This window comes from Halyomorpha halys, unplaced genomic scaffold, assembly GCF_000696795.3.
Source record: "Halyomorpha halys isolate HHAL.00 unplaced genomic scaffold, Hhal_1.1 Scaffold245.1, whole genome shotgun sequence".
Lineage (NCBI taxonomy): Eukaryota > Metazoa > Arthropoda > Insecta > Hemiptera > Pentatomidae > Halyomorpha > Halyomorpha halys.
This window is the reverse complement of record NW_027106223.1, coordinates 27,926-50,285: the sequence shown is the minus strand read 5'-3', so window position 1 is coordinate 50,285 and position 22,360 is coordinate 27,926. Positions and strand designations below refer to the sequence as shown.

The window sequence follows — 22,360 nt, the reverse complement described above, 5'->3', positions numbered from 1 at the left end:
TTGAATGAATTCCTAATATTTAAAAAAATCAGTATATGTGCAGGAAAATGTTATTCACGTTTGAGATGTTAAAAAAAAAAAAAATGAGCTTTAGATAATTTAAATCAGTTCATAAATCATTTGGAAAAAAAGATTATGAATAGTCTTTAAATACTATGACTGATCGCCCTATAGACTATTTTCCTACATACATTATTTCTAAGGACTGAAGAAAATTTTTCTATCAAATACCACTGTATTCAGTAAAGTACAAATCAAATAGAGAGCAATTCTGATGTTTGATGTGCCAACTTTTTCAAACAAATTGCTGTGATTTTCTCATCATTGTTTCTTCATCAAATAAAGATGGTGGGAAAGGGGATATTTGACAAGTACTTAAATTCAATTACTTTTCTGAGTCCTATCTGTTTTTTCAAATGAAATTCTTCTGAAAATAGTGTATAGGGTCTATTGGTACTACTTCCATATAATTACAATTCTGTTATTGATATGTTATATTTAACTCTTTTTAATTTCTTTCAGTTTTAAACATTTGTTTCATTCATTTTTATTCATACTTCACACATCGAATGCCAATTACAAATAATACCATAGTCGGCAGTCAAAATGTTGAAATTGTAAATATTTTATTAGCTTATAAATGTAAAGGCCCTTTACATTCCAAAAACCATTTTCCATATTTAGGCACTTTTTAAATATAGCTTTATTTAACTATATTAAGCCTCCTCTACACGTTTTGAGTAAGTATTTCAAAAGTGATATAGGTCTGTCGCTCTCTGGGGGTTTAATTGGGGTGGGTCTGGCAGGAAGGATTGTCTTTTTTGTGTTATGATCTCTTGTGAGATTGTGACATGTTCTTCATTGATCAACATACTTGCTATAAGTGTCTGTTTTAAAGATGAGATAAGTAAGGCTACTAGACTACTACAGACAGTGAGAGAGGTGGGTTTCACTCCATTTTCAAATTTCTCTTTACTCTAGGTATCTGTTTCTGTGAAATATGTCAATAAGAAATCCCACTGAGCATGAGGTACGTACTGTTATAATGTCCCTTCTCACAGAAGGAAAACTATGATTGAGATTTTTGCACTGAATTTTGACGAAGGGAGTGAGTTTGTTGTATGACATCTGACCACTCACAGTCAGCGCTAGTTGGGACGTGTTGAACAACCCTGATTTGACCCCTTCAGATTTTAATCGTTTAACCTTCTTGAAGACTTAAATGGATGGAAAAAAATTTGAAACTGATGAGGAAGTGAAACAAGAGGTTTTGAAGTGGACAAAAGAGATGGCAGGGCAGTTCTATCAGCAGGATATCAAAAAGCTTGTACCTTGACTTACTACCTTCATAAAAAGGGAATAGTGTGGAAAAATAATCACTTCCTTAAGGAAGTGCCTTATAATATACTCACCTATAAAAATAGCTTTAACTTTATTTACTTAATGGTTGCATTTAACTGTTTTAACACTGCAAATAATAAATTTAGTTTCTTACCTTATTTCTGCTCATCACTCAAACAAATTTAATTTTTTTGCAAATTTCATGCTTCATCATTTATAAATGTTTGAGTTTGACAAACCTATAATGGAAACTGCAGTTGTAGTCGATGTAGTTTCTTGTAGTGATGGAGGCAAAACCATTTCTCCTTGTTCGTTCTCATTATTTTCTTCTGGTATTTCATTGGATCCACATTTGGCATTTTCAGGCCAATCACACATAAGCGTTTTCTAGAAAAAAAAAAAAGTATTGTCAAACATGTATTCATTTAATGAATTAGTATTATTAAAGATAAAAGTTTAGACGGACATTTTAAAGACACTTTCTGTCTTTTTTTTTTTATCAATCATATTGTTTTTTTTTTTTACATAAGTTTAAGATATTATACAGTTAATTACACTAGACAAGATTTTAGAAATTTTTGTGCAATGTACTTTAAAGTTTTAAGGAATTAATTTAAAGTATTAATGTTTTATTTTATATTGCATCCAAGTACAAATAAACATGTATCGTATAAGAAGACCTAGAAATGTTTTAGGATAGTACAATTAAGAGTTGTAATTTTATATACCAAACATGTACGAACAAATGAATATTTTTTACTGATACACATCCTTGGACATATGCAAAATAAGTCCAAGAATCAGAGTAGATTTGCTTTTATCAACTATGATCAAAATAGACTATTTAAATCAATTTCCTCTGTCCTGGAAAAAATCAATGAATATTAATTACCCAGAAAAAGTGGAAAGATAAAAATAAAAAAAATTAATAAAGAGTTTTTGTCTCCAAGCGTGAGCAAAATAATGCTTATAGTGTGACCAATGCAGGGATAATTCAACTTTTATGTGAGTGAAACTGCACAGCTAGTATTTCATATTAACATTTTATAAATATATTATCTCATTCCTGATTAATTATATGGAATTAAGCAAAATAATTCTTGAATACTAGGATGGAGGTGCCCCCATCTAATGGCGGACCAACCTCCGTTTTACAAATTGTACAACTGTTTAATTTGTAACTTAATTGTACTATTCATTGCTCAAACTGTGTAACCGTAATTTAAATGTATCCAGTACTTTCATATTGTATTATTTTAATTAATAATACAATGACTTATTATAAGTCAGGATAATTTGATGCAGATAACCTTATTCTTCTTCTTTTTTTTCCTCGTAAAATGCGTTCTTCATAAGTGAAACTCAATTTTTAACAAGCCATTTTCATTATTCTACCTTATATGTAAAATAAAATATTATTTTAAACATAAATTAATTAGCTGTACTTTTACCGCTAAAATTCCAAAGGGGTTATTTGTTAAACTTGATAATATTTATTTTCAGGAAATTAATTTTTACCCTTTTTTCATTTCTTTATTCCTTTTTTACACCTGAAGAACGTTTTGCGCTCTTCTCCCATTATTCAGTTCTACAAATAGAAATATTTCCAATCAACATTTAACAATTAACATATTGTTATAAGAACCCAAAACCCTGAGGAGTAAAAAAGGGATAAAGAAGTGAAAATTAATTTCCTGAAAATAAATATAATAAAGTTTAAAATATTACACAGTGATCACTAAAACGTTTTTATCTAATAGAGGGAAATTAAATTATTAGAGATTATTATGTATGAGCTGTCTTACATACCTGGCTAAAGTGAAGTCCGGGTGGACAGTCTTGCTGAATTAAGATGCCATATTGGCAAGTATAGAATTTTGTACAATCTTTCTTATCACCTGTCAAAAAAAGAGAAAAGAAAACTGAGAATTTAAATATGGGTCATTGTCACAAAATAGAGCATAAGTTATATCCAAACCATGTGGTAGCAATGGTTGGAACCGCGGTATTAGAATTTGAAAAATGTGCTTTGTTTAACAACATTGTATGCCTCATAGTATCAGTTGAAATTCTTGGTATTTGACTAGAACAAATTTCTTAGCAAAAATTTGGGAAAAACCTCAGGTATTTGAAATATTTTTTATAAAATTAATGGAAAAATATAAGAAATAGGTTTGAAGAATTGTAAAATTTTTAATCTTCCAGCCATTAAAAATTATAATTAAAGGAAATGGTGAAGTAATTATTATTAATTAATAATATTAATATCATTAATTAAGTTTCCTAACTGAAAATATGAATTAAGGATCTCAAAACAAGAAAAATATTTCTTATAAAGGCTCTTTATTTATGAGATATTCACCTCAAAAGATTTTTGTTGTTATGAATTATTGGGTTGTAGAATAAGTTTATAGCGTTTTTCAATATTTCAATTTAATTCTCTCTGTGTTCATAATATCATGTTTACTTGGTCAATAACATTTACATATTCTAAAAAAGGATTAGTTAAGGTGCTTTTATGCATCAATTTCAACTGAGATTTCTTATCTCAAAATGGTATTTTGCATGCTCAAAATGGAAGAGAAAAAAATTTGTTTTTGTCATTTAATGATTTTTTATTTCTGAAAAGGAAAATCCGCTGGACAGATGGTTAACAAAATTTGCAGTGTGTATGGCGATGATGCCTTAGGAGAAAGCACCGTCTATAAGTAGTTTGCTTGGATCAGAACCAGAAATTTTGATTTGGAAGATGCAAAGCGCTCGAGTCATCCTTCAACTGTTGATGATGACCAAATTCATTGGTCAAGCATTGGTCATAGACAACCCACACAGGGTATTGCAGAAATGCTTAACATATCTCATGCAAGTGTCAAGTTGAGCTAAAGCGTCCAGCATTGGCTAATTGCAAAGGCATAGTTTTCCATCACGATAACGCCCATCCTCACATGTCTTTGCAGACCCGGCAGAAATTATTGGAGTTTGGCTGGAATGTGATCCCCACCCACCCTATTCACCAGACCTTGCCCCAACAGATTTTCACTTATTTTGGGCCCTTCAAAACTCTCTTAATGGAAAACACTTTAATTCGCTCGAGGACTGCAAAACACACATACAGGAGTTTATTGCTCAAAAATCTGAGAAGTTCTGGGAGGACGGAATTGAAAAATTACCTGAAAGATGGCAACATGTAATAGATAAAAATGGGCCATATATAATTGATTAAATATATTTACAAGAATCTGAAGTTTTTATCGACATCACCAGTAAAATAAGCTACGAACTTATTTTACAACCCAATATTTAGGTTATAATAGATAAATTAATATTTGTTTCAACTACTTTCTTAATGAAATGTAAACATTAACATTCATATTACAAGTTATTTAAACAGATTTCCTTGAGCATTAAGACAGCCTTGGCATCTTTCTTCCTAGTAGCATTGGCCGATTGTCACTGGATATGTATTATTGTTTAGTAACATTCAATTATGGTTCTTTAAGAATTAAGGTCATAGACCAAGCTTGTATATAATTTTGTTTAATGTTAACCCGAACCAAAAAACCAGTAGTGTCAGATTTTCAGAGCGTGACAATAACATATATCCAGTGCCATTCCGTCACTGCTGCAATGGATTTTGAACAAAACAAAATTTAATATGAATGTTAATGCTTACATTTCATTAATAAAATAGTTCGAACACATATTACTAGAGTAATCTCCGTAATCCAAACTTCTACTACATGCAACTTCCAACTAAATGAAAGTAGTTGTAATCACAAACATCAACCTTGCTTTTAATTTTTTATGTTTTAAACCTCTAATGATAGTTTTTGACCAAGTTGATATTTAGCTTTTCTTGCCTGTTATTTGTGGGCATGGTGGGTCTATTTTGAAACCAGGTGGTTCGAGATCGTTAGTTTTCAGTTTAGACAAGCTACAGAGCGGTCCCTCCGGGTAACCCCTTAGCACCCTGTTGATTGTCCTCAAGAGTGGGTACTCTTCACAGCCACAAGTATTTCTGAAATCAAAATGGTATCATCATCTTCATAGTTATTAAAAAATGTATCAACAAATAGAGAAAATTCAATTTATCTCTATGGATATAAAAAAGACAATTTTACCTTTCTCTTTTTTTTGCCTGTTTACAAAATATAATTTTATTCATAAGATGGTTGGGTCACGGTAGCAGTGTGGTAACGCGCCTGTCTACCAACCCGAAGGTTACGAGATCGAGTCCCCTGCCCTATCCGGGATTTTTTCAAGCATATAAATATGCAATACTCACTCACAACCTCCCCCCGGGCATTTGTGAGGCCTGTAAACCAATGGGTGGCACTCACAAAAATAGGCGTGGGAGTTACGAACCCACCCTATGAAAACCTCATCATGAGACGCGTGATGTATTTCCTAGGTACATCGCGCGAGGCCTTGGACCTCTATGGTCTGTCGCGCCAATAATAATAATAATAATAATTCATAAGATGGTAGGTAAAACAGGATAACATAAATTATATACTAGTTTTAAATATAATTCAAGTAATAGCATTGTGGCGTATAAGATGGGCATGTAAGGTTGTAGGGCTTAGTAATTAGCGGATCCCTAAAATGGTAATAAACACTGAACAAATGGGTAAACACCCAAGGGGTAGACCGAAATGTAGATGGGAGGATTGTGTTAAAACAGATTTAGTGGAATAGGGTTTGGAGGGGCATCACTGGAAGGATGTATGCAGAGAGCGTTGGGTGGTATCGGTATCGAACCTTCGGGTTCGTTAAGCCTTTATTATTATTATTATATACTAGTTTTCAATATCCATATAGAAACTGTAAATATGTATATATGTTTCCATATTAATTTTTTTGCTTTTCTTTTGATTTGTTAGAACATTTATGGCAAACCTGTGTATTTGGGGAGCATTATTTTTGTCAAATAAAAATAAAATTAAAACAAAAGAATCTTGTTTACCTTAAAGAAAACCTCTACCGCTACAATCCAAGAAGGTTCATTGATTCAGTTTTTTGTAAAAAAAGTAATGTTTCTAGACCGAGTTATGTAAGGAAGTGTTTCCATAAAAATCATGCTTAACGTCATCATTTCTTTCAATTAAAGAATAAACACTTTTTGGGGCTGGGTAAGCCCAGAAAGGTTTTCCAATTCCAGGGTCAATTCACTGTTGATATAACAGAATAAAGATTTTTTTCTTCTTAATAATGCAATTAAAAGAAAAATATCTTAGCTTGAGATAAATTACTTCTACTTGTAATCAAAAGAATCTTGTTTACTTCCCAACTTGATAAAAATAAAAATATATGAAATTCAATATCATTAATCCTTATTAATTTTTAACTTTAGCTACCTGAAGTCATCTAAATCCAAAGCCCATATCATCGCTCCACCAAAGTCATGCCTCTTAACATATTCTGACTTGTGCTTGATCATTGCCGCATCGTCAAAACTAACCCACTGGTCCTTGCTCCTAGCATACGGTCCCATCGCTCCTGAAGTGTCTTTGACGACCTCCCAGCCTCGCCTCTGGACTCGATCACAGATCTAAACATATAAGAATATGATATTTTTTATTACAGTGAATTCTTTATATAAGGACACCAATGGAAAAGATAATTCTTCCTGTTATATGGCGATATCTGTTAAGAAGGAGTAAATATAAAAAGAACATAGAAATGAAATAATAGAATTATGTACATATTGTCTTTTAAGCTGTATACCTTGTAACAAAAATAATTTTTTTTTTGCGAGGTTCCCATGACCAAATGGACCAAAGGGGCATTTAACACTTGAGTATAATAATAAAGTTATTAAAATACAAAAATGTAAATATATTTCAATAAAAATAGCATGAAAAACAAAACAATATGTAAAAATTTACGTATGAGTAAAATATAGAAAGGAATGCCATTTTCTAACATAAAATTCAAAAACATTAATTTTTAATGAGTTTTCTTTTTAATCAATGATGTAATAACCTCATTATCAACAACCTTTTACCATCTAGTGTTTACGTTTTTAATGCCAGATTGATAAAAACCTATTGGTTTTATCGCAATAGAGAGAGTTAATAGAGCCCTTGGTGGTAAATGACAGTAAACAACTTTACTTATCTCCCTTGCCAAAAAGCTATAGACAATTTTATAAAATAAAACTGTTAAATATACTCCTGCAAGTTAGAAATTTGTTTCAGTCAAATAAAAAATCAGAATCTAATCATACCACAATTACTACTCCTTGGTTCTATTGATCATCCGGTAAAACCTATCTTGTGCGAATGTCCACCAGTTGTGAGTGTTCCAACTGGCCTATCTGAGCTGTGGTACACCTCTTCCTCTTGTCTGGTGCAGTCTCCGACAAGCAGCTTTCATGGAATATCACCTTCCAGCATTCTGGCAACGTCTAGTCCAACACAGTCTCCAAACTTGATGCGTATTCTCCTTCTGTGTTCTTCCCTTACGTTAGGTCAGGGATTTAAATGGTCATTTCGTCGAAATTTAGCCATAATGGGAAGTAAGTGCGTGGAGTTCTATTTTCCATCGGCTTCATATGAGAGATGGGACTATTTGTACCTTGAGGTTGAACTCCTTTGACTTAAGGGGTCTTTAAAGGGTGAGATCCTGTAACATCCCCGTGCCAGTACTGGTGAAGCTACTGTCCATCTCCAGGGGTGTTTTTAGTGACCTCCTGGTATAGATCCACTGTTAGGCTAAAGCAGGGCCACCTCAGGCAGGGTGCGACTCAAGTTGTGCCAGGAGGGTCTTGGGAAGAGCCTCCTGTAGGTTCTGGTTTTCTTCAGTTATTCCCCTGACATTGGAGGAGGACCAGTCACCTAGGTCGACCCTAGGTAAAGGTGGTACCTCCCCACAACATGAGTATTACTACATATGTATCCCTACAGATACAGATACATATTGATCTCCCTGTTTTTCTTCACTCTCCGTTTCTCATTGACCTTAACTGGTCCGAATATGTGGTGAAGGATCCTCTACCCAAAGACAGGAATCTGCTGCTCTTCAGTGCTTGTGAGGGTCCAGGTTCCCAATCTTTGGGCGAATATTGTTTAGTTTTGGTTTTCTTGGTATGAAAGGCAGTTTGATAAAAACCCTCCGATGTCGTTTCTATTACATAAGGCCGTAATTATTAAAAATTTGAATGAAGATTAATAAAAATAAATTTTAATATTTACTCATCTTTTTTCTTACCTCATAATATGAAAGGAAACCTCTTGCTCTAGTTTCATCTCCTGCTTCGCCACCTCCATATGTTGGAGCGTTGAGCCCGTTCTCATTGTTCTCTGCAAGAGAGAAGCTCTGACCATACATTGGCATTCCCATCACAAGTTTCTTTTTATCGGCTCCCTGGCTCAACCAGTAATGCATTGTGAAGTTCTGTAACAACAAATGCATAATAATAATAAATATTCATTTATATAGTCGAGAATCATGATTGACACGAGAATAGTCTTACTCCAACAATAACATTTTCTTACTTAGGTTTAGTTTCACAATTAAAAAAAAAAACTATAATTTTTTATTGGTTTATAGATTAGTAGAGAAACTTTGGGATAGTTGGTGGAGGAACTCTTGTAGAGAAGTAACCCCAAGCTATGTTACTATCTATAGAATATGTCCAATACAGAATAAAATATAAAATTTGTTTCTTTAAGTTGTGTTATCATCCTAATAAAGCAACAATTAGTTTTTGATTTCAGAACATGATTAAACAACTACCGCATTAAATGTTGCATCGAAGTCTTCATCGTGAATGTACATTGGTGCTACGTGGCCTGTCCTCTTGTCCCACTGCCCATGGTAGTCGTAGCACATCACTGCTATCCAATCCAACTTATCAGAGAGAACTTTTACGTCATAACCTGTGACAATCATGATTAGTTAGGTATGATTTTTAACGTTAATAATGCAATAGATCATTAAATATTTAAAAGATCAAAACCATTGTCGATGACTGTCTTGGCTGGAGATACAGCTGCAGACAAGAGAAGTCCATGAGGTGTGAATAGCTCTCTCAATTCCGTGACCCAATCTGCAAAAGCCTGCTTATCTGAATCAGGTCCCTTGTTGCAATCAACCTGTGAGAAACAAATATTGGTATAAATAATTGAGACAGCTTTTATTTTAACTTTTTTTTTTTTTGTTGGTTTGGGTATTTCTTGTCTATTAGTTAATAGGAGAGAGATGGAGATCAAAGAGTGAAGAGGTAGGAGACTAGCTCAGTTGAGTTCCATAGAAAAGACATATTTATCAGCAATAGCTAGAAAGAACAAGGTAAAAAGGTAAATATATAGAAACAGAAATAGAAGTAGTCTCATTAGAATAAGTATTGACGGTCAAGGAAAGTGGATTCAGAAATACTACACAGGATAAAAAGGTCTAACCTATAAAAAGCTCGGTCTACAACCAGATTTGCAATACTGTGATTGGGAAGCGAGAAATAGACAGGAACATGAAACCCTTTTTCTTTAAATCTGAGTACTTGTCAATACTTCTGTATGCAGCTAAAAGCTGGAAATTAACAGAAACAGGAAAGCAGAGATAATCCGTAGAAATGAGGTTTCTCTGAAGAGAACAAGAGACTAAATCTGCATTAAGAGGATAAGAGAAGAACTAGAAGTCCTCTCCATGCAAGAGGTCCGAGGAGCTTGTCAGTTGAAGTCTAATCGTCTGAAAAAAAATGTTGTCAAGACTTTATAGACCATATCTTTGCCCAAGAAGGCCTGAAATTCAGGTCGAAATGTCGGGACAAATAAATAAGTTTTGTTTATTTGTGTATCTTTGAAAATTGCACCCCCAACCATCTTCTCTTTAAATATTTAGTTTTAATTGTGTTTGAACAACTGCAATAAATTGGATATTAATTATTCTTATTTAAATTTTTTTTTGTCCTTAAAAGTTTTAAAACCTACTTATAAAATTATTAAATTTAATCTTAACCATTGAAAACTGATTTGCTCACCTGCCAGCACTTGGGATACTCCCAGTCAAGATCAAGTCCGTCGAAATTATATTCCAGAATGAATTTAAGAACATGTTCATTGAATCTCTGCCTCGCATCTCTGCTATTTACCAAACGACTATACTTATTGCCAGCAGAATCGTTCCATCCGCCAATGGCTAGAGTAACTTTTATTCCCTTCGCTTTTAAAGCTGTCACTTTCTCGTAGAATTCTATAGAGAAAAATATAATCATAAAGAGATAGTCACAAATAATTAATATGGAGTTGAAAAAAAAAAAAAGATGTACTGTTATCGAGATCTGCCCAGGAGTCGTGGGGTTTGATAACTAATCGGTCTGTGTCCAAGACTGCAAAGCCATAGACTATGTGAGTACAGAGGTTCGGGTCAATATCACTCGGCAGATATTTACCAGTTCCTTGTCTGTAAATAGATAAAATACAATGGTAAATGAATCTTGCTTGTAACAATGCTTCAACAATACTTTTATATTTGGTAGCAATAGAAGTCTAAATAACACACATAAAAAAAAAAGAATTGTGACTTGTCAATAATTGAGGTTATCTCCTTGATAAGAGCTGAAACGTTGGAGGATTAAAATAAACTATTGAGAGTAAATTAGTTCATTCGTAAATGGTGTTATTATTAATATAAACCACTCTTAAAATTATTAATTAATAAATATATTAAGCCAGTAAATTTATAAAACTTTGTATCACAATTTAAAAAACTACTCTTGGTTGAAAAGGGTTTTGATTACCTGTACCAAGCCCAGTTAGTGAAGTAGCAGACAACCTTAAACTGGCCGTCAGGTCCGGATAGAACTGGTGTGGTTTCCTCAGTTTCTGTTGGTTTATGACTTGGCTTGTTAGTGCTAGTGGGGTGGGGAGTTGTTTCTTCAGTCGGTCTTGTTGGTTTTTTTGTAGTAGTTGATGGTTTTCCAGGTTTTCCTGGCTTACCAGGTTTGTACGTTGGCTTTGTTGGTTTCGGCGGTTTGGAGGTTGTTGGCCTTGCTGTAGTTGGTTTTGTAGGAGCTCCATTTGCTGATAAAAAAATATACTATCAGCAATAATGAAAATAATTGATTGGTATTTAGTTTCAATGTAACCTTTTTATTATTTAGGTTTTCTCATAATGAAGATTGTGTACTTTTCTTTAATGGTACTACGAATCATTAATATATCATAGCAATCATGTCTGTACCCAATAAATGGTAATAGAGTTTTCTTACTAGTCACAAGCAATTAAGGTTTTGCTCAGGAAAATACAATTGGTGTAATATAGTTTTAAACAATTTCTAAAATATTTCATGTTAGACAACTAAGACTATTATAGAGTACTAGTTGTGGAATAAATATTTTAAACTTTATAGAATACAAAGTTGAATTTTTGTTCTTCTAATAAATATAAAATAATAAAGAATACACTTACGAGGGGAAGCAAGAGTTTTTGCAATTGTATTAAGCAGAGGGTGCTTTCCTTGACCACAGGTATTCTTAAAATCATCAAGATCCAGTGCCCATATCATACCGCCTCCAAGATCCATATCTCGAATATATTCAGACTGTTTAAGATTTTTTAAAAATATATTAAACTATATGTTTAAACATCGAGAAATATTTGTTTTTGTTTTATTTTATTACCTTAAGTCTTATCATTTCTTGATCATCAAAACCGACCCATTGGCTTCCATGGTAAGCATAAGGTCCCATTCTATGCTGGTCATCTTTTACGACAGTCCAACCTCGGTTCTTGATCCTGTCGCATATCTTAACAGAAAAAGAAAATTTAAATTAATAAAAAAATCAATATTTTGTTAACAGAATATTTTAGAAATTATATACATTCTTTTTTTGTGTTATGAGCAGTACAAGGAAAAATAACACATTTTGCTCAAATGAACAAGCTATAGATGTTTAAAGAGAAATGTATTAATAAAATATAAATAAATAGAATGGATAAATTGAAAATTAAAAGTTTTAAATATTTATGAATTTTTAGAAAATAGGGTGTATTTGACTTATAATTAATGACCTAGGGCAAATGAGCCTGCAAAACAATTTTTAAATTTTGATGTGAGGTGAGAATTTATATTGAAGATTGTTCTTGAGAATGGACGAAACCTTGGAGTATTGATGTAATAAAAAGTGTTTAGACTATACAAGGATACAATTTTGATTTATTGAATGAGAAATGAATTGTTGTAATCATCAAATTCAAATTAAAATAAAATTTTTATTTGATTTTATAATAAAAAACATGTTTAAATTTTAAACATGTTAGATACATAATTTATAACTTTATTTCAAGGTTTACGAATAAATTTTATTTCAATAAATTTGTTTTGTCATTTTAGAATAAAATCTATGGGGAGTCATGCTTGAAATATGGTGTCAAGAAAAAAATTTAGCTGAAGGGGGAGTAGAGGATAGAATTTGATAAAATTAATATTCGACCATTCACAGATCCCCTACTCCCTCCAAATTTGGTCCAAATCGTATAAACCGTTTTCAAAATGTAGGTGTTCAGTGGAAAATACGTTTACGCAGATGCATGAGCGAAATATTATAGGAATATAATAAAATTGATATAGGGCCAACTAGGTACTAACTGGAATGATTCCAGACTATTTCCTAAGAATTGGGTAAATATTTCTATCAATTATCCCCGAACACAAATTTGACTACAGATTTGCCCATATTTGTCTCTAAGTGTCTAAAAAGTAAAAGGCAATTGAAAATTTTATATTTTGAGGAGATAAATAACCTTCAATCATGAGAAAAGCAAAAATATATCAAGATATATTGTGGAAGAAATATTTATAGAAATCATCGATAAAAAACATGAATCAATGGTTTTAAGAGTTTATTTATAAAAATAAACTGAAATAAAAAAAAATATTTTTTGAATTTTGGGTGAGAGAGGATATAAAAACAGAATAATATAGGACATAATAAGATTTATGATGGTATATATGGAATAACCATTAAGGATTTGTGTTGTATACACAATTGTTTTTAAAACTAAAGGTGGTAATTTTGACTACAACCAATATAATAGATTTTAGTTTATATTTATAATTTTAGTTTATATATATAATTTTAGTTTATATTTAATGTATTTATTTATGCATTAAAATTAAGTTGAAAACCTGTTTTATTTTTTTGCATTGACCCAAATTTGTATTAAAATTAATTTAGTTAAGTATAAAATAAAGCTGGAAACTTGGATTATTTTTTCACCAATCCAAATTTATACTAAAATTTATTTATTTATTTGTTAATATTAACAAATATAACATTTATATATTAAAATGAAACTGGAAACCTTCAATTTTTTTTTTTTTATCGATCCAATATTTGTATTAAAATAAAGCTAGATACCAATTATCAATTATGTTTTTTAAGCAACCCAATATTTGAATTACAATTTATGTTTTAACCCATTTACTATCAATTATAAAAAAATTGAGAAAACAAAATAAAATGAGCTTGAATTATTTTAATGAGGCATTAAAGATGGAAAATATGAGTTTTTGTATTTTTGGGGCAAATGGGATTGAAAGGGTCAAAATAAAGCTAGATCCAGTAAAATTTTTTTGACGAAAAAAAAAACCTATATTATTTTTTTTTTGCAGCAAACCAATATTTGTATTAAAATTTATGTATTAATATTTTTATAAATGTGAACCATTGTCTTTTACCTCATAATAAGCTAAGAATCCAGCCGCTCTTGTATATTCTCCGGCTTCAGCAGGCCTAGGAGCAGGAGCATTCAGACCGTGGTCCTTCTCGCTCGACAATGTAAAACCTTGACCATACATCGGCATACCCATCACCAATTTTCTACTTGGAACTCCTCCATTTATCCAATAGTGTATAGTGTAATTCTGAAAAGTTCAATATAAATACAATTAAATCATTTAAAATATTTTGGTATAGTTATCAAATTTAATGGTAATACTGAGCAACATACAGCATTGAAGTAATAGAAGTCATCTTCAGGATGTTCATACATCGGGGCAACGTGTCCTGTTTTCTTGTCCCATTGACCGTGATAGTCATAAGTCATGACTGATATCCAATCCAAATATTGAGCCATTACCGGAAGATCGTATCCTAGTTTAAAAAATAATAATAATAATAAAGATTTAAAAATATAATAATATATTGAAATCTTAACAAAAATTGATGGTACTCTTTTACCCTTTGATAAAAGCGTTTAATACGTACCAACATCAATAATGGTCTTGCTCGGTGATACAGCTGCAGAAAGCAGGAGACCATGCTTATTAAATTCAGTCTTTAATTCTTTCACCCACATTGCAAAGGCTTCTTTGTCGGAGTCTTTCCCTTGGTTACAATTAGTCTGTAAATAATTAACAAATCATAATGTAAATTATACTGCATTACAACTGTTTTAAAGATATTTTTGGAATTAAACGTGTTGATAAAAAAAAAAATATTACCATCTTGAACTGATGAACTTATATGAACATGCTATTTATACCTCATGATGTTATAAATGTCTTTATCTGAACATCTGGGAGGGTACCTAACCCTTGAACATGATGAGGGACAGAAAAATGATTGACACCTGTCAGGGTCAAAATCCATTAGGCCGGTATCAGTCTGGAAAAGGAATCGGCAGGCAAGATTGCAGGATGTCAATTATGGTATATTCCAATCGCTTATTGGGCTCTGTTTATAGCAGATATATAACCCAACCACAGACCAAGACATGCACCCAATGATTCGTATATATTAGGTGTTCATTTATAATGTTATGATATTTTATGGCAAAACCATCTACTGGTACTGGTACTGGTAACAATGGGGGAAAAATGTCAGGCAAGTGGGTCTACTGGTCCTTTTTGCCAACCCCAAAACAGACCAATGATTCTTTTTAAGACTTTTATTCCTCTATATCGAACCTTTTTGACTTTCTAATGAAATTTAAAAGGGACAACCAATCTATAGAGGATGCTTCATATTCTAGGGTTTTATCACACTCACAGTATGCTATATAATGTAGGGCAGTTTCTGGGGCCTGTCCACATAAGTGACAGGTTTCATCGTGACCTACACCAACTAACTTAAGCTTCTTTGAGCTTGTCAATCATCTATCTAGATCATTTAATCATTTCAGTAAATCATTTTATTATATTATATTATTCACAGATCTATTAAATGTAAATAAATACTTTGTTCCTTTGAGTAGCTTTGAAGATCATATTACCAAATACCACTCCTTAATATATTACATATTTCAATGGTAACAATATTTTATAAATATAAACCTATATATAATTCGTAAACTGGTAAATACGCTAGGCCTTTGGAAAGGTAATCCAATAATAATAGTTTTAAGGACTAAAATAATTTTAATTAATATAAATATATTTGGATAATTACCTCCGGTAATTATTCTGGCATCTCAGATACTAAACAGGTTTAGATTCAAAGTTAAATTGTAGAAAAATGCTAATATTCTTTTTATTAATATTGCTATTAATAACAAAAAATATTAATAAGTCTTTGTTTGTTTGTTAGTTTTGAAAGGGGGTTTAACAGCCTGGTCACCAACGCCCAAATAAGTCTTTGTTTAAACAGTTCAATAGTGAAATTTCATTTATATTTTCAACTCTTTATTTTCAAAAACCTTAAGGCCCTGTTCTTTCCTTAGTATAAGATACCATATTTTGTATCCATAAAGAACAGTAGGAAGGATAATTGTTTGATAATTGGGTGTGGCCAAAAGAACTCAAATAGTAATTGATCTATTTATTGTGAGCCAATGTTTTGCCGCACTTTTCAGGGCTTTTTCAAGACTAATAAAGATAACAAAACAAAACATAAAATAAAAAAAACAACTAAAATAATGTAACAAGTTATTTATTTGTTTGTATCTTTTTTAGCCCTGATGAAGCCCTGCAAAGTGGGGCGATACGTTGGCACAATATAAATAGTTTAATTACTATATGTGTTATGTTGACTGCACCCAGGCCATCTTCCTTTTATATACAATGACCGAAGAAACTATTTGCACACTTTGTCTTTTCTTTATATAATGAATTTAAATAATAATAAAGTAGTTTGAGGTTCTTTAGTAAAAAGTACAATTAAAACTTGTTAAAAAACAGTATAAATTCAATTAAAAATATAGATCATAATAAAAATTTATTTAAACATAATATAAACACAAGGAAAAAAGTATTTGCTCTCTATGTTTGTTTACTTGCTCTTGTTTGTATGATTGGATGATTATAAATCCTGTTCTTTTCTATCAGTATTATAAAATATTTCAATCTATTAAGTTCATTTTAATTATTTAAATTTAACCGATCCTAATGCCAAAAACAAGTGAACTAAGTGCCGCTACTCGCAAAAAAAGTTATATTATTTCGAAATCAAAGAAAAGCGTATTGTGAAATAGCGGATTTGTTAGGTATTAATTTTTCTTATTTAACTTTTAATTAGGAATTCAGGATTGGTATATTTTTATGCATGATAATGATCCGAAACATACAGCAAACAAAACTAAAGAGTGGTTAATATTTAATATTCGTCAACAACTTCATATCCCTCCAGTCTCCTGGCTTAAACATAATTGAAAATTTCTTGCATATTTTAGATAAAAATGTTCGGAAACGCCAAATAACTGGAAGATACCATGTTAAGGATCTTTTACAGTAAAAATGGGAACAAAATAACACAGATTTAATTAAAAACCTTGTCCACTCAATGCCATGATGTTTACAAGTGGTAATAGATGCCAATAGACTTCATACAAAATATTAGATTTAAAAAAATAATAATAAAACGCAAGGTTTTTCATTTGAATTTTATTTGTAGTTATTAAGTTATAAAGTTTTATTTTTGAAGTAATAGGGTTTTTTTATTGCATAAATTCATAATTTAATAAAAAAAAAAACGTGGTGTGCAAATAGTTTCTTCAGTCATTGTATTACACATGGTCAATCAACAATCTTCTGATAATTTTTTTGTAATTTCTAACCTTATGTTTCTGGACAGGGACAGGATCTAAGCAATTTTTAAATTAAAAAATAACAAGCATTTCCCGGTTTTAACCTCACTTTTATTTTATCATCGATTTTATTTATTCTAAAATTCTGTAATCCTAAACACTTAAACCTCTCTACCTATTCAAATGTATTTCTTCCAGTATTTATATCAATAAAATTGTTGCTGTTTCTACCAACCATATATTTTGTTTTATCTGCATTTATTTCGAAATCTTGTTCCTTACTAGATTTTATTGAAATAGTTGTTTTAAGTTTTATAGTTTCCTCGTCCTCAACCAATAATACCAAGTTAGTAAATCCAAGCATTTTACCATCTAAAGTTTCTGTCATGCAAATCCATACTAGATAATGATAATAACTTAAAAAATGAAAACAACATTAATACCTGCCAACATTTGGGATATTCCCAGTCCAAGTCCAGACCATCAAATTTATATTTCAGCAAAAATGGAACAGCGTGAGCTATAAATTTCGACCTGGCCGCTGGATTGTTTACTAGGCGACTGTACTTGTCTCCTTGAGAGTCATTCCATCCACCAAGGGCCAAGAGCACCTTCACGCCCTTTCTTCTGAACCAGACTACTCGGTTGTAGAAATCTGGATTCAATTTTTAAATTAAGATTTTGAAAATTATAGTATAAAATGAGTCAATGAGTAATGATAAATTATCATACTATTATCGGTATCAGCCCAGGAATCATGAGATTTGATAATGAGTTCTGAATAATCGAGAACAGCAAAGCCGTAGATAATATGTGTGCAAAGATCATAGTCAATGTCTTCAGGAAGGTATTTTCCACTTCCTTGCCTATACCATGCCCAATTGGTAAAGTAACAGACCACTTTGTAGTATCCTAAAATAATATTGGAATGATGATTGGTTAGTATTATTTAAAATAGAGTTATAATTTATACAAATATAAGATGAGAAATCTTAGATATTATTTATATCGATCAAAATGACAAAACTAAGATTTAAATACATTAAAATGACAAAACTAAGATTTAAATACATTCTAATGACAAAACTATTATTTGAATACATTATCTACTAGGATATAGTAAAGATTATTCTCTGTATTATATTATTCTTTATTAGGAATTTCACATTTTAAAATACTTTTTGGTAATATTGCCTCATTTTCAGGTATACTTGTGCTGTAATCCTTATTACCAACATACCAATATATAATCGGAAAATTCCTCTGTTTACTTGGACTAATGTTCAAAATATTATGATACGGATATTACCATTATATATTGGCATGTTAATAAGGATTACAGTACTAGTGTACCTGTGGATGGCGCAATGGCCCGGAACGTTTTTTTTTAAAATGTAAAATTCCTAATAAAGAATATTATACCAGAGACGATCTTCACTATACCCTAATAGATAAAAAAAACTTCTTCCAATGTCTTAGCTCCTTTCTTAAGAAGTTAGAAGGAAAGATAACCTTAGATAAGAAAGATAATAATTAGGTTAAGAAAGATAACCTGAAAGAGGGTGCTGATAAGGTGTTTCAGGCCATGGTTCTTCAGTCGTCGTACTAGTCCAGGACCATTCAGTTTGTTCCTCAGGCTTCCAGGTCCATTCAGTTGTGGTTGATGGTTTGTAAGTTGATGAAACTGTGACAGAGGGAGCCTCAGTGGCTATGACCACATCTGTATCACCATTATCACCACCGCTGGATCCTTCACAATCGGCTGATTTGGGCCAATCACAGATCATTTTTTTCTGAAAATAATTTTTATTAAAATTGGAAATCTTCCATTTTTATGCAAAGAAGTTTAAACAATTATTGTGAATTTATATTTAAAGAGAGGAACAGAGATAAATCTTGAAGAACACAACAGAAGAGGGACAATGTATTCTTTTAATTTTTAGTAACAAGTATCAAACCTGATTCCAATGAAGACCAGGAGCACACGTATGGACTTCGTATTTGTCCCATTGACATTGCAAGTATTTATTACAATTCTTGTGATGTGGAGCGAATATACCTCTATTACATCCCTGTTCGGCTTTAACTAAAACAGCTGGAAGAAAAGAAGAATAAAGAATTAATTAAGTTATGTTCTTCTAACAATGATTTTATAATAAAATGTTAATAAGTACCAGTATTTGGAGAACACTTCGATGAAAATGACCAATCACATATATTTGTGTCCATGTTCCAGTGCAAACCAGGAGCACAAGGCTGCTCGATAAGGATTCCGTTAACGCACATATAAAAAGCTGCGCAGTTACCAGACACTGGATAATATTGTCCATTTTGGCACAACATCTATAATCATAACAACAATAATATTAAATTTATTTTCTATGATAGATTGGAATGTTAATATTTTTTTCATGAAATCCTTATAGTGAAAAATTCTTCCTACTTTAAAATATTCTTATATCACAACCTTGGGTTGGGGTTGGGATAAAAGTTTATTAATAGTGTTTGCAGATAAATAATTTTGACTAGGGTTTTAATGGATAATTGACTAATTTGATATTAATGTTTTGACCAGGGCAGAATAGCCTGAATGAAGTTTTTAGAGTGGTTTAAATTATATGTTTTAAAAATGGTATTGAGTAGATTGTCCCTGAAGATGTCCGGATTGGCCGAAACGTTGGACGTATAAAAGAAATAAAAAGTTTTGAGACTATAATTGGATAGTGTTTGAATTATTTATTAAAAAATTACCAGTCTCAAGAAAATATTTAAGATTATAAATAAATGTATGGTTAAAGTTCAGGCCGATCTATGCCATGAGTGATTATGAGAAGGGTTTACTTCAGTCAGTCTTTTCGTATCACCTCTTTATTCTTGCTATGAGGAAAGTGGTGAAAAATTACAGCATTGATACATCTGATGCTATATTTAATAGGACCATACAGATCCTTGGATATGTAGACGATCTGAAAATGATTAGAAGATCCTTCAGAGCCATCTCAGATGATTTCCTTGCTCTTGAAGGTCGAGCAATAAGAATGGGACTTGAGATTAATGAAAGTAAGACTAAATGGGACAGGAAGCAATGGACCTGTTCATTTGAGTTCATTCATCTGGGATCTCAAGTAAATGTGGGTACGAATGAGATGGTATAAATTATAAAAAGAATTGCTGCTTCCAACACGTGTTTCTGTGGACTTCCGAGACATTTCAAGAGCAATACTCTTTTAAATTTAGAGATCAAATTTATTTATTTTTAACGAATACATTTTTTTGTATACTTATGAACAAGTAGCTAACCACAATACCAAATTTATAATTTAAAATTAATAAGCAATTGAAACATTAGCCGAAGAAATTAAATTTTACTAAAAATTAATTAACTAACTCATTTAACGTTAAAGCTAGAAAACTTTACTGAAAACCAATATTATCCATAAATTTTAAAATAGTTGATCCCTTTAATTATTCTGGGTTAGGCAAATAATATCTTATACATAAACCTCAAATGGCTCCTTTGTTGTTGTAGTAGGTTTTCGTGTTGTAGTTGTTCGTTCTGTTGTAGTTTGCCTAGTTGTTGGCTTTTTTGATGTAGGCCACCAATCCTGTGTAGTGGGTTTTGTAATCAACCAATCCTCTGTGGAAGGCTTGGCATTGATTTCTGAAAAATAATAAATTTAGCAATGAATGGGATAATAATAAGTTTTGGTGACAATTATACAGTGAAGCATTCATATATATCTAACTAGAATAGAACAGAACTTTATGTTATAGTTATACAATCTTGTACAAATCAGACAAGTAAAGATGAAATGTTTCTTCCTCCTTCACGCTCTCACACATCTCTTTCCTCTTGTCCCTTCCTTGTTCACTTTTCCGGACATTCTATATTTATTTTAGCTCATTACTGTTTACTCCTCTGTATTATTGTGCATTTTTTACCCATCTCTCCTCAAATCTATCCTAGGACCCCCTACCTTTTCCTAAACAATACTCCTTTCTTATTCTATACATCAGTCAAAAATCTTGGTATCACTTTTGATCAAACTTTATCCTGGAAACCACACATTGCCCAAATTTCCTGTCGAACCATAGCTACCTCAAAGCAATTGAATAGAATCCGTAATATCCTTCCACTTAAAACCAGTAAACTCTTAGTTTCCTCTCTTGTTTCCACCCACTTTGTCTATGACTGCATGGTATATGGTGGACTCTTGGGTAATCGCGAATCTAAACTTAAATGTCTTATGAATTGCGCAGTATGATTTATTTTTGAGATAACGCTGAGTTGAAGTGGTTCTATTCAATCTCGCTCACCCTTCCTGTATCTTAGAAAACTTGAAATTCAAATTCTCAGTCCAATCCTATACTACTAGGTCCCGTTTATTTGACATCTACCCTCTACAACACCAAACTGGTGCGTTTGATAAATAATTTTTTTACCCGAGCTGCAATCTCAGGAACTCCATTACTTCTAACATAAGTCACGTATCAACCCTTCCTTCGTTTAAAACCCTTCTATTTAACTACCTTTTGCTTCACCACATTAATCTATTATTATAATAGTACAGATATTTTGTAATTACCTTTTTGTTTTGTTTTTTATTTAGTCAGTTAATTTTTTAATTAATCTATTATTTCTTCTCTGTGTATAAGTTATAATTAAGTGTGGCCACATTGTTTTATGGCCAAAAAATGTTATAATAAAATTAAAATTACCTTTGTAATTGTTCTAAAGGGAGGGACCTAGTTGCAGAAAAATAAACTATTTTTCATTTCATTTCATTGTAGCATATATTTTGTTTCCTTTATTGTATCATGAATATCATTTTCTTTTTCACATTTCATAATGTTAGTTTAAATATTTTCACAATTGATATATTTTTAATTATGTTCATTTCTTTATTTACATGAACAATGTCCAATTAAAATAAATACAGTCTAGTGTATTTTAAAAAAATGTTCATGATCAAACAATAAAATGGTATTGACCAAATTATTTGAGTTAGTTTTGGTCTAGTTGTGAAGTGGAACATAAATTATGGGGCAT

The 22,360-nt window shown here is 31.5% G+C and overlaps 2 protein-coding genes across 2 annotated transcripts in view; both read right to left on the bottom strand.

The window, feature by feature from the left end:
* The window catches only part of Cht10 (Chitinase 10), a gene marked incomplete in the record, with an annotated part of 38,691 nt that extends 17,750 nt beyond the window's left edge, over window positions 1-20,941 (bottom strand). The window contains 21 exon segments of the mRNA XM_067044591.1: window positions 1,581-1,728; window positions 3,151-3,239; window positions 5,202-5,359; window positions 6,699-6,892; window positions 8,554-8,739; window positions 9,082-9,224; window positions 9,305-9,440; window positions 10,325-10,536; window positions 10,613-10,746; window positions 11,084-11,366; window positions 11,755-11,887; window positions 11,967-12,092; window positions 14,027-14,212; window positions 14,299-14,441; window positions 14,556-14,691; window positions 17,754-17,965; window positions 18,043-18,222; window positions 18,863-19,103; window positions 19,269-19,405; window positions 19,485-19,653; window positions 20,814-20,941. Coding sequence (XP_066900692.1) covers window positions 1,581-1,728; window positions 3,151-3,239; window positions 5,202-5,359; window positions 6,699-6,892; window positions 8,554-8,739; window positions 9,082-9,224; window positions 9,305-9,440; window positions 10,325-10,536; window positions 10,613-10,746; window positions 11,084-11,366; window positions 11,755-11,887; window positions 11,967-12,092; window positions 14,027-14,212; window positions 14,299-14,441; window positions 14,556-14,691; window positions 17,754-17,965; window positions 18,043-18,222; window positions 18,863-19,103; window positions 19,269-19,405; window positions 19,485-19,653 — 3,346 coding nt within the window.
* Window positions 20,802-22,360, bottom strand: part of LOC136795093 (chitinase-3-like protein 1) — a 17,357-nt gene continuing 15,798 nt past the window's right edge. The window contains exon 8 of the mRNA XM_067044597.1: window positions 20,802-20,971. Coding sequence (XP_066900698.1) covers window positions 20,802-20,971 — 170 coding nt within the window. The remainder of the gene's footprint in view (window positions 20,972-22,360) is intronic.